General features: G+C 44.9%; 1 protein-coding gene across 2 annotated transcripts in view; it reads left to right on the plus strand.

Annotated features, from left to right (window-relative positions):
* TRPC4AP (transient receptor potential cation channel subfamily C member 4 associated protein) overlaps positions 1 to 17,589 on the plus strand; it is a 766,986-nt gene that overhangs the window by 33,008 nt on the left and 716,389 nt on the right. For both annotated transcript variants that reach the window (XM_078652243.1, XM_078652242.1), the window contains exon 2: positions 8,986 to 9,114. In XM_078652243.1, coding sequence (XP_078508369.1) covers positions 8,986 to 9,114 — 129 coding nt within the window. The remainder of the gene's footprint in view (positions 1 to 8,985; positions 9,115 to 17,589) is intronic.

A 17,589-nucleotide genomic window follows, 5' to 3' on the forward strand; every position in this document is an offset into this window, starting at 1 on the left:
TTTATAGTGAGCGTCTCAAATTCCCATGGAATGATTGAACCAGGTCACCCTTCAATTAATCTTGTCTCAGATTTGTAGGGTAGTCTTGGTGGGAGTGCTGAGGCACGCATTTAGCGGGCAGGCTGCTTTGGGCTTCCATAGGAGGTCCCAGATATATCTGTCTGACACCACTCTCTCCATGAGGAGCCAGTGTTTGTCAGACTCCTGTGCCGACCACTCGGCAATCACTCTCAACTGAGCCTCCTTATAGTAAAGTTCTAAATCTGGCAATGCTAATCCCTCTGAGCTCTTCGGAAAGTCGGAGTTGTTTGTAAGGTAGACGAGCCCTCCAACCCTGCCAGATGAACCCTATAATCATAGATCGCAAGGCTGGGAGGAACCAGCTATTTAACTCAATTGTCAGCCCTTGGAAAATATACAAGAGTCTTGGCAGAATGTTCATTTTGATTACTTGTATACGGCCTAGCCATGTGATATACATGTCAGCCCATCTGCGAAAGTCCTCCTTAAGTTGTTTTGAGGAGCGGAGGATAGTTGGCCTTGACCCGGGTGTAATCCTTATACCAAGGTAAGTAATCTCTTTTTTAGGTTCACAAAAGGGGGTAGATGCCACCAGCGCGTCCATTTCCCCTTGCAACAGGGTGAGATTGAGTAAGAATGATTTGGAGAGAATGACAAGACAACCCGACACCCACTCAAAATTCAGAAGCTCTATTTGCACTGCATCTAAGGTCGAGCTTGGGGAGGATAGTCCGCAATCAGGGAAATGTTATGTTCATCTGTGTTGAAGGGAATGCCTTGAACTCGAGGTGATCTAAATTCTCAAGCATTGAGGGGCTCAATACTAAGGGCAAACAATAAGGGCGAGAAGGGGAAGCCCTGACTCGCCCCCCTCCCCAAATGGAATAATTCTGAGCCTACACCGTTGACCAGAACTCGTGCACTATGCTGTGCGTAGTTGGCTTTAATCCTAGCTATAAATTTATTGCAGAACCTGAATTGTTTTAAAGTGCGAAATAAGAAAGACCTATCCACCCGGGCAAACGCTTTCTCTGCATCTAGTGCTAGTACAACAGTGGTGACCGACTTTTTTTTGCTGCTATTTGGACCAGATGGGTAACACTATGGAGATTGTCATGGGTTTGTCTGCTGCTAATAAAGCCGGATTGATCCAGATGGATCAGCTCAGGCATTAACACCTCAAGCTTAGTGGCTAAAATCTTTGCATATAATTTGGCATCTAGATTGAGTAATGTGATCGGACGGTAAGAACTGCATAGTTATGGGTCCTTTCCTGGTTTTCCTGATTTGCGGATAGCTGTGATGAGTGCTTCACTCATTGATGGATTAACCGCCATGGAGATTGCCATCAAATTGAAAAGAGCCACCAGGTGCAGTATCAGTTCAGAGCCAAAGGTCAAAGGTGTGCTGTTCAGGCCATCACAGCCCAGAGATTTGTGGAGTTTGAGACTTGCCATATCTTTACGGACTACTCCTCATCCATGGGCCCTTGCAATAGCTTATTTTGAGCCTCTGTTAATTTTGGGAGCTCCACTCCCTAAAGATAATCGGCCTGCGCAACTTCACTATATCCCTCAGCAACATAAGGGGTCTTATAGAAATCTCCAAATGTTTGGGCCTTCTCCTGATAATTAGTGACCAATTCCCCGGAATCCTGCCTAATGGTTCCTATATATTCCTTATCCCTAGTTATTTGCAATTGTCTAGCTAACTGGGCCCCCGTCTTGTTACCTTGTTTAATAGGTCGTAAGCTTGAGTTGTAGCAGTGTGAGTTCAGCTCTGTTGCTATATATGGCATTAAGCTTGCCTCTTAGTGCAGTGAGATTTCTTTTGAGGGATAGAGTCGGGTTAACCTTGTGGGCTTTTTCTGCTTGTTGGAGTTCGGCCTCCAAAGTTGTCCTATCTCAGGTTCCTTGTTTGATCAGCGCAGACATTAACTCAATACATTGACCGCATAGGACAGCTTTAAAAGAGTCTCAGTTGTTGGCAGGGTTAGTGTCGCGCAGGTCATTCAACGTGAAGAACTCTCTAATGGCCTTTCGTAGTTCTTCCCGCAGCAATCTGTTGCGGATAAGTTATCCAGGGAAGAACCAACAGCGATATTTCGAGGTTCCTATGTCCCACTTCATAGTCAGAACCACCGGAGCACGGTCCGAATTGGTGATCGGGTGTAACTAAACTGCAAGGCAGGTGAGCGGGCCAGCGAAACAAACACATTGTCCAATCTGTAATAGGTGGAGTGAGAGTGTGAAAAGTAGGTGTAGTCACGATCAGTGGGGTGAAGTGTACACCAGGCATCAATAATGTGCATGGAGTTAAACTCCTTCAGTGCTTTAGAGAAAGTGCCTATGTTTGCTCTAGTGCATGTGAGCTATCTATTTCTACTTCCCAGGTAAGGTTAAAATCCCCCATCAGGTAATTTTTCCCCATCTGCAAATCCACCCATCATCGTCCCCATAGAATTGAAAAATGCTGCTTGATTCGAGTTAGGGGCATAAATGGAAGCAAATGTGCACATGTAATCTGCCTTTAACCATGAACACCCTCCCCTCCTCGCCATCGGGCTTACACCCTTCAGGCTGGAATTTCAGCAAGGAATGAAAGAAAGCGGCCACCCCCTTATGTTTAGTGGGAGTGGAGGATTTGTACATCACTGGGTGTGCCCTGTGTCGTAACCTATGCTCACTCCTTCTTTTCAAGTGGGTCTCCTGAAGAGACACCACATCATGTCTGCCATCGAGAAGCTATCTCCATAGCTTGTGGCATTTAGTAGGCGATTTAAGCCCTTTGATGTTCCAGGTAAGTTTAGTGAAAACCATTATAAACCACTAGAGGAGGTCGTCAATCGTTCTGTCGCCACAAGTCCCTAACAGAGAGAAACCTCCCATCCTTCCCCGCATGCCCCAACATCTGCATAGGATTCTCCAACCACTCCGCCCTTCCCCGTAGCCTATGCAGTCCTGGAGTCCCATGTACCAAAAATCATTCAAACAAAAATCCCACTTTTTACCCCAACATAGAAGTGTAGGAACAACGCATCTTGGAAGACATTTAGGCCAATAACCGCTAAAGCGAGCTAGATATAACGTAACCAAAGCAAGGCTTATTATACTATGTTAGGAGCTGAGTCAGATCAAGTGTCAAAGAGGGAGCCAGCATGCCACTCCCAACGCCCCCTCCCCGCCAATTCCCTCGGGGCAAGCAGCACATGCTAATATAATAGCAAAGCATGTTCAGGCCTATAAAATGAAAGGGTAAGGCTTACAACCCAGAGATGACACTACACGCCCTGTAAAAATGTCAGTGCAGAGTGGATTATTGAATTTGACTTTTATCGTTTCTGTTGCTGGCGGGGACGAGACTGTGACAACCGGGAGCCTCTGTCCTCTCTCTGCATTGCCGTCTCTGATATGCCAGATGAGGTATCCCCAGTGTGGTGCACTTCTGAGAGCGAAAGGCCCTACACGGTTGCAGCCTCGGGGAGTGTCGAAACATGATGGTTCGTGTTGTTGAGGGTGAATGCCAGGCAGAACTGATAGGTGCATCTGTATTCAATTTTGTCCTTCCGTAGCTTTTCCTTGATGGTTGGGGGGGGCTGCTGGCAATGTGCCGGGGTGGAGGGAGCGTTATATTGGAAGAGGGTGCAGGAGACCCCTGAAAGGAAATGTCCTCAGCCTTCCGGGCCGCCTGGAAAATTGCTGCAGTGATTTTAAAATTGGAGCTTTGCTAGTGGAGCTAAGCTTTGCTGGACGCTTATTTCTTCCTGAGAATGAAGGCCCCACCCTGTGTCTATTTTGATTTTCATGCAAGTATCTCAGAGCTCCGAAAATAGTCCTGTAACAAATGTCTCCAAGTCCGGTCACTCTCCAAGTCCTCGCATTTCAGGATGGTGGCCTGGAGTTGTGCTTGAAGGAATTGCACTGTGTCTTCCGGTTGGCCAGTCCCCGGATCAAGTTCTTGCATTTTAGCCCCAAGATTCAGTGTGCGGGTGCTGACAGAATCCACGTCATGCTGATGTGAAGTTAGTTTAGTTTGAATATCCGAGCTGAGCATTTCCAGAGATGCGTCCAGGTCAGATTTGAGTTCCTCGTGTAACTTTCTCTTAAAGTCCTGTGAAGAGGTGAGGCGATCTTCCTTCGTGAGTGCCATGGTGACCTCTACCCTTCCCTTAGAGGTTCCTTCATGCGTTTTGGCTGGCACAAAGTAACTAGAGACCCTGCTAGCTTGAGATTTCTTGGGCGGCATAAAGTCAGGAATTGTAGAAGCAAAGGGGATCCAAGAGTTGGTGAGGGAGTCAATAGGAATGCCTATTGTGGGGATAGTCTGGAGTACGACGTTACTCCAAGGGGGCTGGCGAACTCTTCGCTATGCCTGTTGGGCAAACATTGGGGGTCTCGAACCGAGAATCACCAAGCTCTCCTTCATTACTATTAATCCCCAATCCATCATGCAGTGGTCCTCCTCTTTCCCCCTTCCTAGACCCCACTGTCCCCCAAAGTCCTGGAGGAGTTGAGGCAGCCGAATCTGAGGTAGATAGGATGAAGCCGCCCTTACCCAAGGTTAGTCTCACCAAGAAGTCGCACCGCCTGCCGCCTCATTCCGTTCCCGCTCTACTTTCAGGCTAGGGACTTTTCAAAGACTTCACTAGATAACACAGCTCTGGAGGGACTTGGTGAGTGTTATTTCCTGGATGGCAGCGGGGGCAATACACCTCCCCCACCCGTCCTCAAGGGAGTCCCCCAGTATCCGGGCCTTGCTAATCAAATATAGCACCAGAATCAAGGCAGGCTATCCCCCTCTTGAAGCTTGGGGGAGTGATCCTGAAGGTTCTGCTGAGTCTCCTCGTCCAGCCTTGCTGTGTCCCTCTGTGCCGCCATGTTCGAGTCAGGCAGGTCAATAAAAAGAGAGCTGTGTAGCTGTGTATTAAAATATAGACAGGGCACCATCCTTAGTAAGGCCTTCTAACAACCATCACCAACTGGGGGAGCCTCAGTGTTTTTTTCCCCGGCTGCTCCTCCTGGTGGCGGTAGCGCTAGGCTGCATCATATGGGCCAACCATGCCAGACTCTGGCAGGTACTGCGTTTCCCAGGGTTGATGCTTCCCGGTGCCCCAGTCCTCGTCCGATCCAGCTTCCGCTCCTTACCGGGCATGTCACTAGAGTTTCCAGCGGGGGCCTCTGGTCAGCAGTATCCATTCCGACAGGGCCGCTGGTTCAGCCGCTCCTGACCAGCTCCGTAGCTCCTCTGCTCCAGCCTGTGACAACGGCCGGGATCCACACAGGTACTGCCTCTTAAGGTCTTGTGCCGCTTTCTCCGGGGGGATCCTGATTTCGACATCCGCCTTGGCTTGGGCCTGGCACAAGGAGGCGGCCCCCGCTCCAATGTATATTCGCTGCACTGCTGCTATGGAGTACCCAGGCTGGCTCCCAGCTGCCTTCTACTCGCCATTTGGAGGGGGGATCACAACGCCGGCCATGAAAAATCCACTCTCCCACTCGCATTGTCCAGTAAGATTGGATCAGGTTGACCCATTTTTAGATTTTATTCGTCCATGGTGGCGAGTTAACTTAAAGGTGAAGGAACAGGTGTTCTGTTCATTCAGAAAGTGAATACGCAATAAAGCCGCCTTTAAATCTTGTTTTTGTCTTGACCTATTTGCTGTCTGTTAAAGGACAGTTCAAATGTCGGCTTGTCTTTTTACTAATTGTTGCTTATCTGTTCCTGAAAAATGGTATTTCGTTTTCTTTCTCTTATTATAGTTATTGCTTTTTGTCAAGTGAGTTATCTGACAATAATTGTGAAACAAAAGTCTGTAAAATGTCTTTTTTTGTAATACATCATTTAAACAGGCTTGTAAATGAATAGTAAAAGTATTTCAAAATATATCAAGAGTTATGAAAGAACTTTTTTTTTTATAATTCAGAAGTGTGATGCAAACAAAAATTTACCTAGGAGCAAAACAAATCAGAACACTTTACATGGTTGTGTGATAATGACAAATATTTGCAGAAAATCGATTTCCAGTCATTGTACACTAGTTTTAAAACCACATGTCTGTTGGAAATTCTGTTTGCATTTCAATGTAAAATCTGCTGCTTGCAAATGATAGTGTGCTGCTACTTTATACTTTAGTTATGTATTTATTAGAAGTTTTTAAACATGAGTTGAGAAACATTCGTGCCCGCACTGCCTTCGTTGCAGCGGAGCCCTCATGGATCCCGTCCGCTCAGCCATCTTGGCTGGCTATGCACACCAATCACTTTTTTCCCCAGTTATAATAATTAAAAAAATGAGGGATTAAGATAAGTTTATGTTTTGGACGCTAAACAGCATTTTTTAACCATATTACTACATTTCCAGAGGCCTCTTAAATTCTAATATGTCGTTGTCTAATAACGTTGCGCAGACAGTTTTTTTTTTCTCTCCGATGCATTGTAAGATCAAAGACCCACTCTATCTGCCCACGAGTACTGGGCTGGGGTATACATACTTATAAAAAAACAAGGGTGGGGGACCGTATCTGTGATTGCAATGGTAACCAAATCAATCAACAAACCCATCAGTGATGTAGACAAGATTCACGAGCAGCCTTTGTATTCTTTGTGTATGCATTATATTTATATAGATGCGACACAGAACAAAAATGACAATAGTGCAGGCACAGTGTGTGGTGAAGGTGAATTATATGCAAAGTGAAGATTATGATACTGCACGGTGTTCCTAGTTTCTTAACAGTAATACTGGAATATGTAAGACTATTTACAGATAATCCTTTAGTAAAGTGAGACCGATGGTGTAAAAATAAGTGATTTATGTTGACGTTTTGAGCCAATATTGAATCAATTGGTCTCATCAGGACCAGTCCTCTAGTTAACCTTAGCACCTATGAAGTAAAAGGGAAAACACAATATTTGTGTCTACGGTGATCTTATGATTTTTGGTAATTGTTGCTTCATGTCACGAACACTCACCCAACTAGTGAGGCATAAGCGTGCCCTCCTCAGAAACAATCAGTTTGGTTTTGGGGCCTATAAAACAGGAAGTATTATCGAATGTCTGTGTGAAAGGGTCAAACCAATGCTCTGTTAATTGAATTAACCAACTTAAAACCACCACCAAAGTTGCTCCACCCTAACCTCTAAACACCCTTGTCTTGAGATCCCATGTAAATCAATTAGGTGCTCCTATGACTATTCAAGACCTGGATAAAGAAAGGAAAGCTTCACGAGGTAATAGTTTCTAACACCTTTCAACTCAAGCCCTTCAACATCTTGGATATATCCAGAGGAAAGGGGAACACCAGTGTCTGAGTAGGAGGAGAGCGAGCCTGTCTTCAAGCAGTGTACATCCATCAACAAACCATAAACTCACAAACCTGTGGCATACACAGTTTTTTTCTTTTTTTAAATAGTTATCCGATCTTCTAGCTTATCTGTAACAAAATATAGTCAAATTCAGGTACGAATGTACGTTGAAAGGGCTTGGGCAATATTCCCCATCGCTAGAGGTAACTTACTGGGAAAGAACGCAGGCGTAATAAATCCACCTAACCTGCCGACCACAATTATGGGGATAATGATACGAAAGCCTAAATCATGCACCAGTGTTTGTACTGCGGGGTGTGATTCATGCATAACCATGGATGAGCGTGGTGACTAAAAATTAGCTGCCATAAAGTTGCGGAAGCCAGGTCGGTGGCTCTGAAAAATAGTCATGCTTGCTCTCTCACTTTTGTCCCAATGTTTCGCAGGTCTGATTTGTGGCCCAATCGAGACACAGGACAGCAAGTGGTGGGTTAGTGCTGTTTGGGCCAACCTAGTTTCTGTGGTGGCACAAAAGAGAACTAGTGAGTTCTGCATAAGCCTAATCCATAATAGCTGGCAGAAAAAAATAGGAAAAATACACTTTTCTTTTTTGAGCTGCGAACTAGATAGCAGTATAATGAGGGTGCTGAGCGAAATGAAGGACTGGCAAGATAAGACTTTTGTACTTTTATGATCTGTATTGTAACTGGATCGAATGAAGAATGTGATGATGATGATGATGATATATGTAATGATTTAGCTGATTGGGGTTAGGAGATGTTGCTGCTGTCTATAAATGCTTTTTGTATAGTTCTTGAACACAAAACCTACATAATAGAACAGTGGTAAGGCGCTAGAGAAAATGTCTGAGAGCATATTAGGCTGTGTTTTTAGGAAGGAGTAGGTGGCTAAGAAAACTGTGGTCCTGCTTCAAAAATTGGGAAACCAATCGGTGATTATACAAATACCATGAGCAAGTAAAAGGCCTTTCAAGAATGTGGCATTTCAAGCTGTTCTGTATGCCTGCTCGGAGCTTCTCGACTGTGGAAAGGAGCGCATCTCGAGATGCTGGTTGTCCCAAGAATAATCACTGCAGATTTGCCAAATTTCCAGGGAGATAGACACCTCTGAGTAATTAGAAAATGCCCCAAAAGAGGCGGGACTACATCTTTACGCAGGTCAAAGCAGCCAGGTGTTTATAGAAGGTCGAGTTGGATGTGAATTACTAGCTTAGTGGGGTTGTCTGATGAGACCTAGTCTTGGTGAAACGGGAGGATGCACTGGCCCCTAAAGTCAGGCTCTGCTGTAGGAGGGGGACTAAGAATTGTGGAAATGGGTTGCTGTAGTGGGTTGTACTGTATTGTGTTTAGCTTTTTGTCTCTCATTCCCTTCCTTCCTGTGTTGGATCTTCATCCACTGTGGTATATGCGGATATGGTATGTCTGTTTTGTAACCAAAGTTGAAAACTGTTAAGACTGGGTTATTTTCTGTTACTTTAGCCACTGAAAAGTGAACTTTGTATGCCAGTGGTTTGTTGTTTGGCAAAATGTGTTGAAGTTTAATGAAGATGGTTTAAACTAAGTACATTAAGAACCTAAAAAATATCCATCTACACTTGGACACTAATTCTTAAAAACAATTAATTGTTTTATTTTTTTAGATGACCGAGACCTTATTAAAAGAAAGGGATGGAAGAGCAAAATGGAATGGTATCCCTCTACTGTTAAAGAAATTGTTTCTGAACAGTCACCCCAACAGTGACCTATCTCAGTGCCAAAGTATCCTCAAGGTAATATTTGTAGAGTAAAATGTTCACTGTTTTTTTGTACATGCATTGTTTGCTGATATGTTTTAGGGCATTACCTTTTTTCGAAGTTTAGTGGCCCAGACACGTTAGGGATATTTGGGTGATAAACATCAGCGACATGAAGACTAAATTGTCCCGTAAGTTTAAAGACCGATTCGAGATAGGGGAGGAATTAAGTCGTCGGTGAATCTAATGTTTTTGCCTAACACTTCGGCCTCATCTTAGATTGCACTGATGGACGAGGCGGCCATTAGATCTCTCAGACCCAGTACCAATCTTTTGTCACCTTTCTTGCCCCTTATCAAGCCCTTCAGGAAACAAAACCTCTGAAAGCATTCTATCAATAACGAGATCAGTCGATATTATCTGTGAGAGAAACAGGACTTGCAGGTTCTGTTTAGAGAAGGCTGTTTGTCTGAATTCTGCAGCATTGGCATCTTATCAGTAAGTAACCGCGATGTCACGAGAGTGATTGAGCCATTATAGATCACGTCACAGTAAATAGGGGCCCTGCAGAGACACACGCACCCTGAAGGACAGAAATGCATCTCCTAAATGCATGTGGCCCTACCCAGCCAATAAGGCCTTCAAAACAAAGACAAGAGTGGGTCTGTTCTGCTGCCCGTTTGCTGTCGGTTCAGATGTATCTGAACACTGATGCAGTACCTTGTGCTGCCAGCAGGGGCGTAGCTATTGTTAGTGCAGCAGCAGCTCGATCTTTGAGGGCCTATTTGTGGCACTTTTATCACCCAAGAGAACGCTAGAGGGCTACGTTCCTTACTTATATTGAGGACCATGGCACCCTTGCTACGCCACTGTCTGCCCGTACAGAGCTGGTTGCTGGTTCGGAGGGGTAAGAAAGGGGGGGTTGTTGGGGGGCGGGGGGCGGCATATTGGTTTCCTCTAAGGCCTAGGCCTTCACAAAGTAACATGGTGCACCCACTGAAACACTGTCCATTGATTGCAAAACGTTTCCCCTGTGGGAAAACCTCTTGTCTGTTCCTTTCAGACCAAACTTATATTTCAAGGGGAAAATCATCAGTGCCAGCTCTAAATATTTAAACGTGTCCCAATGAAAGATGCGCAGGGAAAAGACCTTGGTGGCCTGCTTTTTTTACCATTCCCAAGCAAATCACAAAATAGGTCAGCCTTACAGTAGGTAATGAGATTCGCCACGTACAACACACTAATCTAGCCTAAAACTAAAAGAATGCTGATGAGGATATGAGCCCTCACATTGGGGAGAAGATGGGTGCGCCGCTAAGAACAACTGTGGGCACCGGGCGGGATGTCGCCTTTAATGGCTTTTGTAAAAGTCTGTCTTTTTAAAATTCATGTCTGAGACAAAAAACCACTCCGAGGGCACAGGGTCTAAGAACAGAATTAAAGAAGTGGAGCCAACCTCCTCAACTGCACCAATCACCTGATATTAGCAGAAGTTTAACATCACTTTAAAAAGAAAGCGATTGACCTACCAGGAAAGTACATGAGTAATTGTGTAGCAATACACTGATTTATACTGTCTCCCCTCAGGCAAATACCTCTCTTGAGTGCGTGCACTGGAACATTTTATTTTATTACCTAGTGAGATAAGTGGGGAAAAAGCCTTCAGTACCTGGGGAATTAAAATGTTCAGGCTTGTCATATCCGTATCTGTTTTCAATTTCATGCAGGGCGAATAATCATAACCATGTTTAAATTGAGCGCAGAAGAAAGATGGGCTTAAGTGCAAATTAATTTCAGATTATCTCAACAAAGACAATCAAACCTCAACAAGCCTGCCAGGGAGAGGCTTTGCGACAATCCCTCTGGTCCCTTCCCAACCCCAACTTATATCAAGGGAATTTGAGCTCAAATTAAGCTAATGATCCTTTTTCCTATGCCTCGGGAAAGCACTATTATTTACAAAAGGAAAAAGAAAGCGAAAGTGCGGCGCGTTGTGTGGAAATGGTAACCTGATCCATGGTAACCTGACCTACGCGGAATGCAGCTGCCACCCTGCGCGCCGCCGCTCACTCCCAGAGAGCAAAACGTCATGGCAGTTAACATTGGGAAGCAGGTGGGACATTTGCTTGCTTTCATTATTGAAAGACACACGCAAAGGCCAATCCAATGCGTGGGAGGAGTCAGACCCACATTGTGAAGCCACAAGAAGCCCCACAGAGCAGCACAGGCACACTGGCTCAGGCTCAAACTATAGGCCGATTAGCCTGCTAGACAATATGCAAAAATCTTTTCCAGACAGATTCTGGACAAATTATTAATTTGGATGAACAAGAATGAGATTATGTTGCTTTACGAAGCAGGTTTCCGCTCCAAACTAGTACATGCTATCAGGTGTTCAGGCTCATCCTACTTATTTGGAAAAACCTGCAACTAAAAAAGCAAAAATTGTACGTAGCTTTTCTTGACCTTTGTGCCGCCTTTGATTTGGTACCTCGGGAAATGCTTTAGCTATTTTTAAAAGAAATGGGAACCCCGGAACAATTGGAGAACCTGCTGGTAAGGTTGCACGAGCTCAACTATGCACAGGTCCGTTGGGGGAGATCCGGTGAATTAACTAATAAAATCCCTATGCGGCGAGGGGTACGCCAAGGTTATGTCTCTGCACCTACACTGTTTTCCCTCTATGTAAATAGAGTGGTCAGCGAACTGCATGATTGCGAAAACGACTCTCCAATGTTGAATGGTGGGAAAGTACAGATCCTGCTGTTCGCTGTCGACTCACTACTTCTATCCAGGTACCCACTGGGACTCCAGAGGTGAATTGACACATTTTTGGGTTTCTGTGAGGCCAGGAGATTGGAATTGAACACAGAAAAGACAAAATAGATGGTATTTGGCAAGACTAAGGGGAAATGCTGAACACTAAAGATAATAGAGAAACCACTCGAGAGGGTGTCTAAATTTGAATATTTGGGTGTAAGATTAACAGAAACCCTGAGTTGGGATCCCCAAATAGACAAAAGTAAATTAACTCTATGCTCCAAGTCCAAATCCATATTGCGCTTTCGTAAGCAGTCTTGATCTAGGTCAGTTACTCCTGCCCTAGAGATCTACAAAATGAAAGCTCAAAATGCTGCACTTTATGATGCTGAGCTTTGGGGGCATGGCGACTTGCACATGCTAGGGGTGAGCGAAAATATATTTGCTAGGGCCCTGATTCCAGTCCCAGATAGTACTCCGCTGACTCCACTGTTCTTTGACCTAGGGCTGAAGAGAATCAGTGACATGGCAGCAATTAAACCACTTACCTACTGGCTACATAGTTGGTCCACTTCAGAGATAACCCAATATTGTGAATCTCTGAAAGAAGTCCTGAATCTAAGTGGTGCCAAATGGATCCCCTCATTTAGACACACAAAATCCTGGTGTCGATTGTAGGGGATGACTCATTTGTGGGAAACCCCAGAATGTATTAGTAAGAACGATATTGCCATAGTGAAACGTAAGTACTGGGCATATGTAAAAGAACATTATGTGACTAATAGATCAGCGGGGCGTGTGACTACTTAGTTCTTAAACATTAAACCCTTTGCAGAATTTGAGATTTTCTATGACCAGATCTCACCACCCATGGCAAAAAAATCTCTATGTAAGATTTAGATTTGGCTGTTTACCTTTAAGGTCATTTACTGTATGGGAAACAAATTCAGCAATAACTGCATGCGCAGCCTGTGGCCACGCACAGGAGACAGTGGAACACATCCTTTTCTTCTGCATTGAATATTCTTGGTACCGCAAGAAAGAACCCCCCCCCCCCCCCCCTCCCCAATTGCTGCAGACTGGGAATCCGACAATACAGGGTGACTCTGAGGATACTAAGATCTGACACTACACCTCTCATTGTATTTGATGTGAGCAGATTTTCTTATGAGCTTTTGGTTCAGGCGTCAGAAGTTCATGTCCCAGGCTGTACGTGAGGTTCCTATACTAACTGAATCGCAAGTGCAGCCACAATTAATGATCATTACTTTATGGAATTTTATTCAGGAATATTGATGTCCTGAGACACATAGCACTTTATGGTCCTTAGTTAAAATGTATGAGGATATAATGATTATAATTTTTATTTGGTATCCTGTAAGTCTGATGATGCAATATTGCTACGCTTTGCACTGCTTATATGAAGGATCATGAAGGAATATTGCTGATACCATCCTATGGCAGATACATAGGTTACATACTGATTTTGAGGAATCCATAGCACTGTACAAATTGTGTACTGATGTACTCCCTTTATGAAGGCTTGTTATGAGAAAGAAGAGTTACCTTGCGTCTATTTGCTGATAAGTGGGCATTGCCCCAGTCAAATCAACTAATTTTATAATTGTATATATTGATGCGTTTTTTTAATGTGATCTGTAAGAGTTTTTTATACATTTTTAAATGTATATATTACTGTGCACTTCATGGTCATTCGACCGAATAAAGAGATATATACTATATACTAATTCTCAGGAAATCTTTGAGAATGTCCACAAGATGTTTTATCGTAACCAGACAGCTGCGCTGTGGCAGGCTTTGACCTAAAAAGTGCACAGTCTGACAGAGAGCAGTGTTTCATAGACTTCAATAGCCAAGAAATTCCTTTCATCCCTCATTCACAAAAAAGCAGAAATGAGCAGTTACCTGCTTGTGCAGAATTATATGCAAACATCCAATCACTAGTTTGCAAAGTAAGCTAGAGACAGAACAGATGATTTAAAAACTGGTAATTGGCTTGGTAAAGGCAAAAACAAGCACTACCCTATAACGGATTGTGTTGGTGTGCTGCCTTTTGCTTATGCCCACATACTAAGTAATTACATTATTTCTTGATTAATAAAAATCATTGAACATTTTATAGCAAATTTCAGCAGTATTTTGTCGATTAAAAAGGAAATTACAGTCCTTTTTTGTGAACCCCCTATCCCTTGTTAAATGTGTAGTTTATGCAATAGTTTGCTAAAATCTGGACTTTTAATTGTCTCTATTGTCGCTAAAATGTCCACGATAAAAATATCTGTACATAGTGAGAATAATCTTCTTATTAAAAAGAGGGATATAAAAAAGAAAACAATGTGTGCAAATTCTGAACAAACTGCTAAGTTCTTTAATTTTGTTTTAGCGTTTCCCCCCATAGATCTTTCTGTATTCGCATTGTCTTCTGGAACGAAATGTTCATAATGGAATATCAGTGCATAGCGAGGGAGAAATCCTTCTGTGAGAAGAAAATGAAGGGCAGTACAGTGTCAAAGACATAGCTGACATACAATGGTTTAACTGCCTATTCCTTGCTCTTTGTTTATTGTCCCCCAAAGCATTGCACTTCAATATTCCACAGAAATATTCCTTGTCTCAGAAGATCGTAAACAACCTGCAAATGCAAGGGCTTCACACCAGCCTATGGTGCATTAACCTGGGATATTGCACACAATTCTTCCTCTCTGGAGTGCACAGATATATTTTACCGTTTTTAAGATCTTTACAGTTTACACAATGTCGACCTGCATATATTTTCTGGCAACCACTATCTACTGTTGTGGGATGTCAAGTTTTCTATTGGCCGTCTTTTATGCCAGAAAGAACATTACATAGATAATGATTAACCTTGCTGAACAATTATAAATGAATAATTAACATATGATGGATTATTAACATTATTTATAATCGTTTCTGAGTAATATATCACAAACAATGGATTTTAGCAAATTTTAAATTGTCATAATGAAATAGAGCAGAGGACTACTTGGAAAAAGTTTTATTAATACAGATTTATAATTACTATTCAGAAACACATTATAAACTATGGAGTTTAGTGAATTTTAAAACTACTATTACGAAATAGAACAGAGGATTGCTTGAAAAAAGTTAGGCAGTAAAGCACAGCGTACCCTTAATTGAGGACCTTTCCTACCCTTTTTGTGCTGAAATACTTCTCAGTAGAACTTGTTAAATTTAAAACAAATGCTCCATAACTTCCAGCACCTTACTTGTGCTGACTTGTAATGGGTAGGAAGGCTTGAGGTTAGGTGGGACTCTCTCCAGTGCCCGTACCTTTTGAGTCGTATCCCCAAACTGTTACAACACTGTATAGCTTGGTCTAGATTTGAAAGCGCACAAAGCTCTCTTTCTAGTCCTGAGTGCTAGAACATGAACTTGTGCTCCTTCCACCTTTAGGGCTTTGGTTAGAGCACTGTAGACTGAGCCTTACTCATTTTTTTTTTCTTTTCTTAAGTGTCGGTAGCGGTATCGGACTGAGGTACTCCGTGTTCGGAGCAGGAGTAGGCAAGCAAGAGCGGTATAGTTCGTCATAGTGACCAGTGAACGCACAATGTATCTCCTGTTGCGTGTACAGGAGCACTCCTGTGGCTCCCAGTATTGTCGTTACCGGTTTTGTCTTTTCCTCCCTGCTAATTAACCATGTCAGTAGCTTGCCTGGTTTATCTCCCCTGTCATGGGTGCGCGCCGTGTGGGCTGCATAATTCAAGCACCGCAGCCTCTCTATCAGCTTCTCGTGTTCCGCTTGCGCGGCCCGCAACTCTGCTCCGTCATCCCTCATCGTAACTTGTTCGTGTCGTAGCAGCTCTGCCTCTACCCTTTTGAGGTCTCTCTCAACACGCCGTTGAAAGTTTACCTGCGTGCCCAGGCATTGTCCCCTTATCACCACTTTGATCGCATCCCATTCTATCTGGGGGGTGGATGCTGTGCCTGTGTTCTTCTCGAAGTAGTGTACTATATGTGTGAACAGTGAATCCCGGAAAGGTGCGTCCAGCAGGAGATCTGGCTGCAGTCTCCAGGTGGAGACGGGAGGGTGTGTGTTCGCCCATGTGACTTCCAACATGTGGGGATTGTGGTCTGAATGCGTCCGGCCCATATAATATGCGTCAGTCGCGAGTGGGAGCAGGTCCTCAATGAGCATGTACCTGTCCAGTCGTGTGTGTAGGTCATGGGCACCCGAATAGTATGAGTATGTCCGGGTGCTCGGATTTCGATGTCTCCACACGTCTTGTAGGTTCCAGTGAGTGGCCCAGGCCATAAGGGCCTTCATGGCGCCCACTACTGGTGCATTGGGTAATGGTGGGAAGGAGCGGTCCAGCGTGGTGTCTAGCACGCAGTTGTAGACCCCCCCCCCCCCCAGTATCCAGGGGGTCCCGTGCCAGTGCGACAGGGCCGTCGATACTCTCGTAAAAAATCCCTGCTGATCCGTGTTGGGGGCGTAAATCGACGCTAAAACTATCGGGCGTCCATCCAGGCGCCCCTTCACAGCTACCAGTCTCCCCTCTCCATCTATGTAAGAGTCCTCAATGTCAAACGGGGTCCCCGGTTTCATCCATATCAACACCCCCCGTGCATAGGAGGAGAACCCTGTCGCGTATAGGTGTCCGCGCCACCGTCTGCGTAGTGTATGTACCTCGGGTGTAGTTAAATGCGTCTCCTGCAGGAGTGCGATCTGGACCTTGTGTCTCTTCAGGTATGAATAGATCATGTACCTACGTGAGGGTGCATGTATGCCACGCACATTCCAAGTGCAGATCTTAACCGCAGTCATCACAGGTCGCCAATGGGGCTCCTCCCTCCTCCCCTCCAGCCTCATGGGCCCCCTCAGAGAGCCTCCCACCACCCATCACAACAAAATTTCCACGTGCACCTGTAGGGCTCAATTGTGAGTATAATGAAATCGTTACCAGCCTGTGGATGCAGCGTAGTTCAAAAAAAGGGGGGGAGGGGGAACATGAACAGGGAATAATACCATAAGGTCGGCTGCTGAACGTGCAGTCGTCCAATACTCTACTGAGATAGTCAACTTTTAGTCTGGGGGGTCGCTGCCCATCACGCAGGGCGAGAGATTCACTATCATTAAACAAAGCGTGAATGCGCGTATAGTCGCACATGGGGGGAGTCTGTTATCCCAGCCGCCACTTGGTAGGCCTCGTAATAGACACTGCAGTGCGTCCATTAGGTTGCGTGGCACCGCATGTACCAGTTTGCGGAGTGCCGCGGCGGCACGAGCCCGCCGGGTGACGCCGGTCTGGGGGGGTCTTCGTGTCAGCGAGGCCAGTGAAGAGAGGTTACCTGCGACTGTCCACCTGTTGACTGCCAGCGCTCTGCAGGTCGCAGCATCTACTCACCATGTCTCGGGTGTGTGCATCAGCAGGGACAGTCTGTTCCATCGGCCACCCCTCATGTAGCTTTTCAGTGTCTCATGTCGTTCTCCTTCCATCACTCCGCTCCCTTCGATCAGATAGTGCGAGCTGGGAGAATGGAAGCAATAGGGGAACGAGGGGGAAGAGGCGCCGGAGTGCACCAGTCTGTCATCCAAACAGGTCCGCCGTCTGAGGTGTGACGTCAGGTAGGTCTTCAGAGACTTGTGAGTCCGGTATTCCGTAAATTGCCTCGTCGTCGCTCAATATTGCCCTGGGGCTGGTAGCCGGCAAGGAGTGCTGGGGCGTTGAGTTGTTGAGCTCCGTGACC

The sequence above is a fragment of the Lissotriton helveticus genome, chromosome 7 (genome assembly GCF_964261635.1).
Source record: "Lissotriton helveticus chromosome 7, aLisHel1.1, whole genome shotgun sequence".
In the NCBI taxonomy this organism is placed as follows: Eukaryota; Metazoa; Chordata; class Amphibia; order Caudata; family Salamandridae; genus Lissotriton; species Lissotriton helveticus.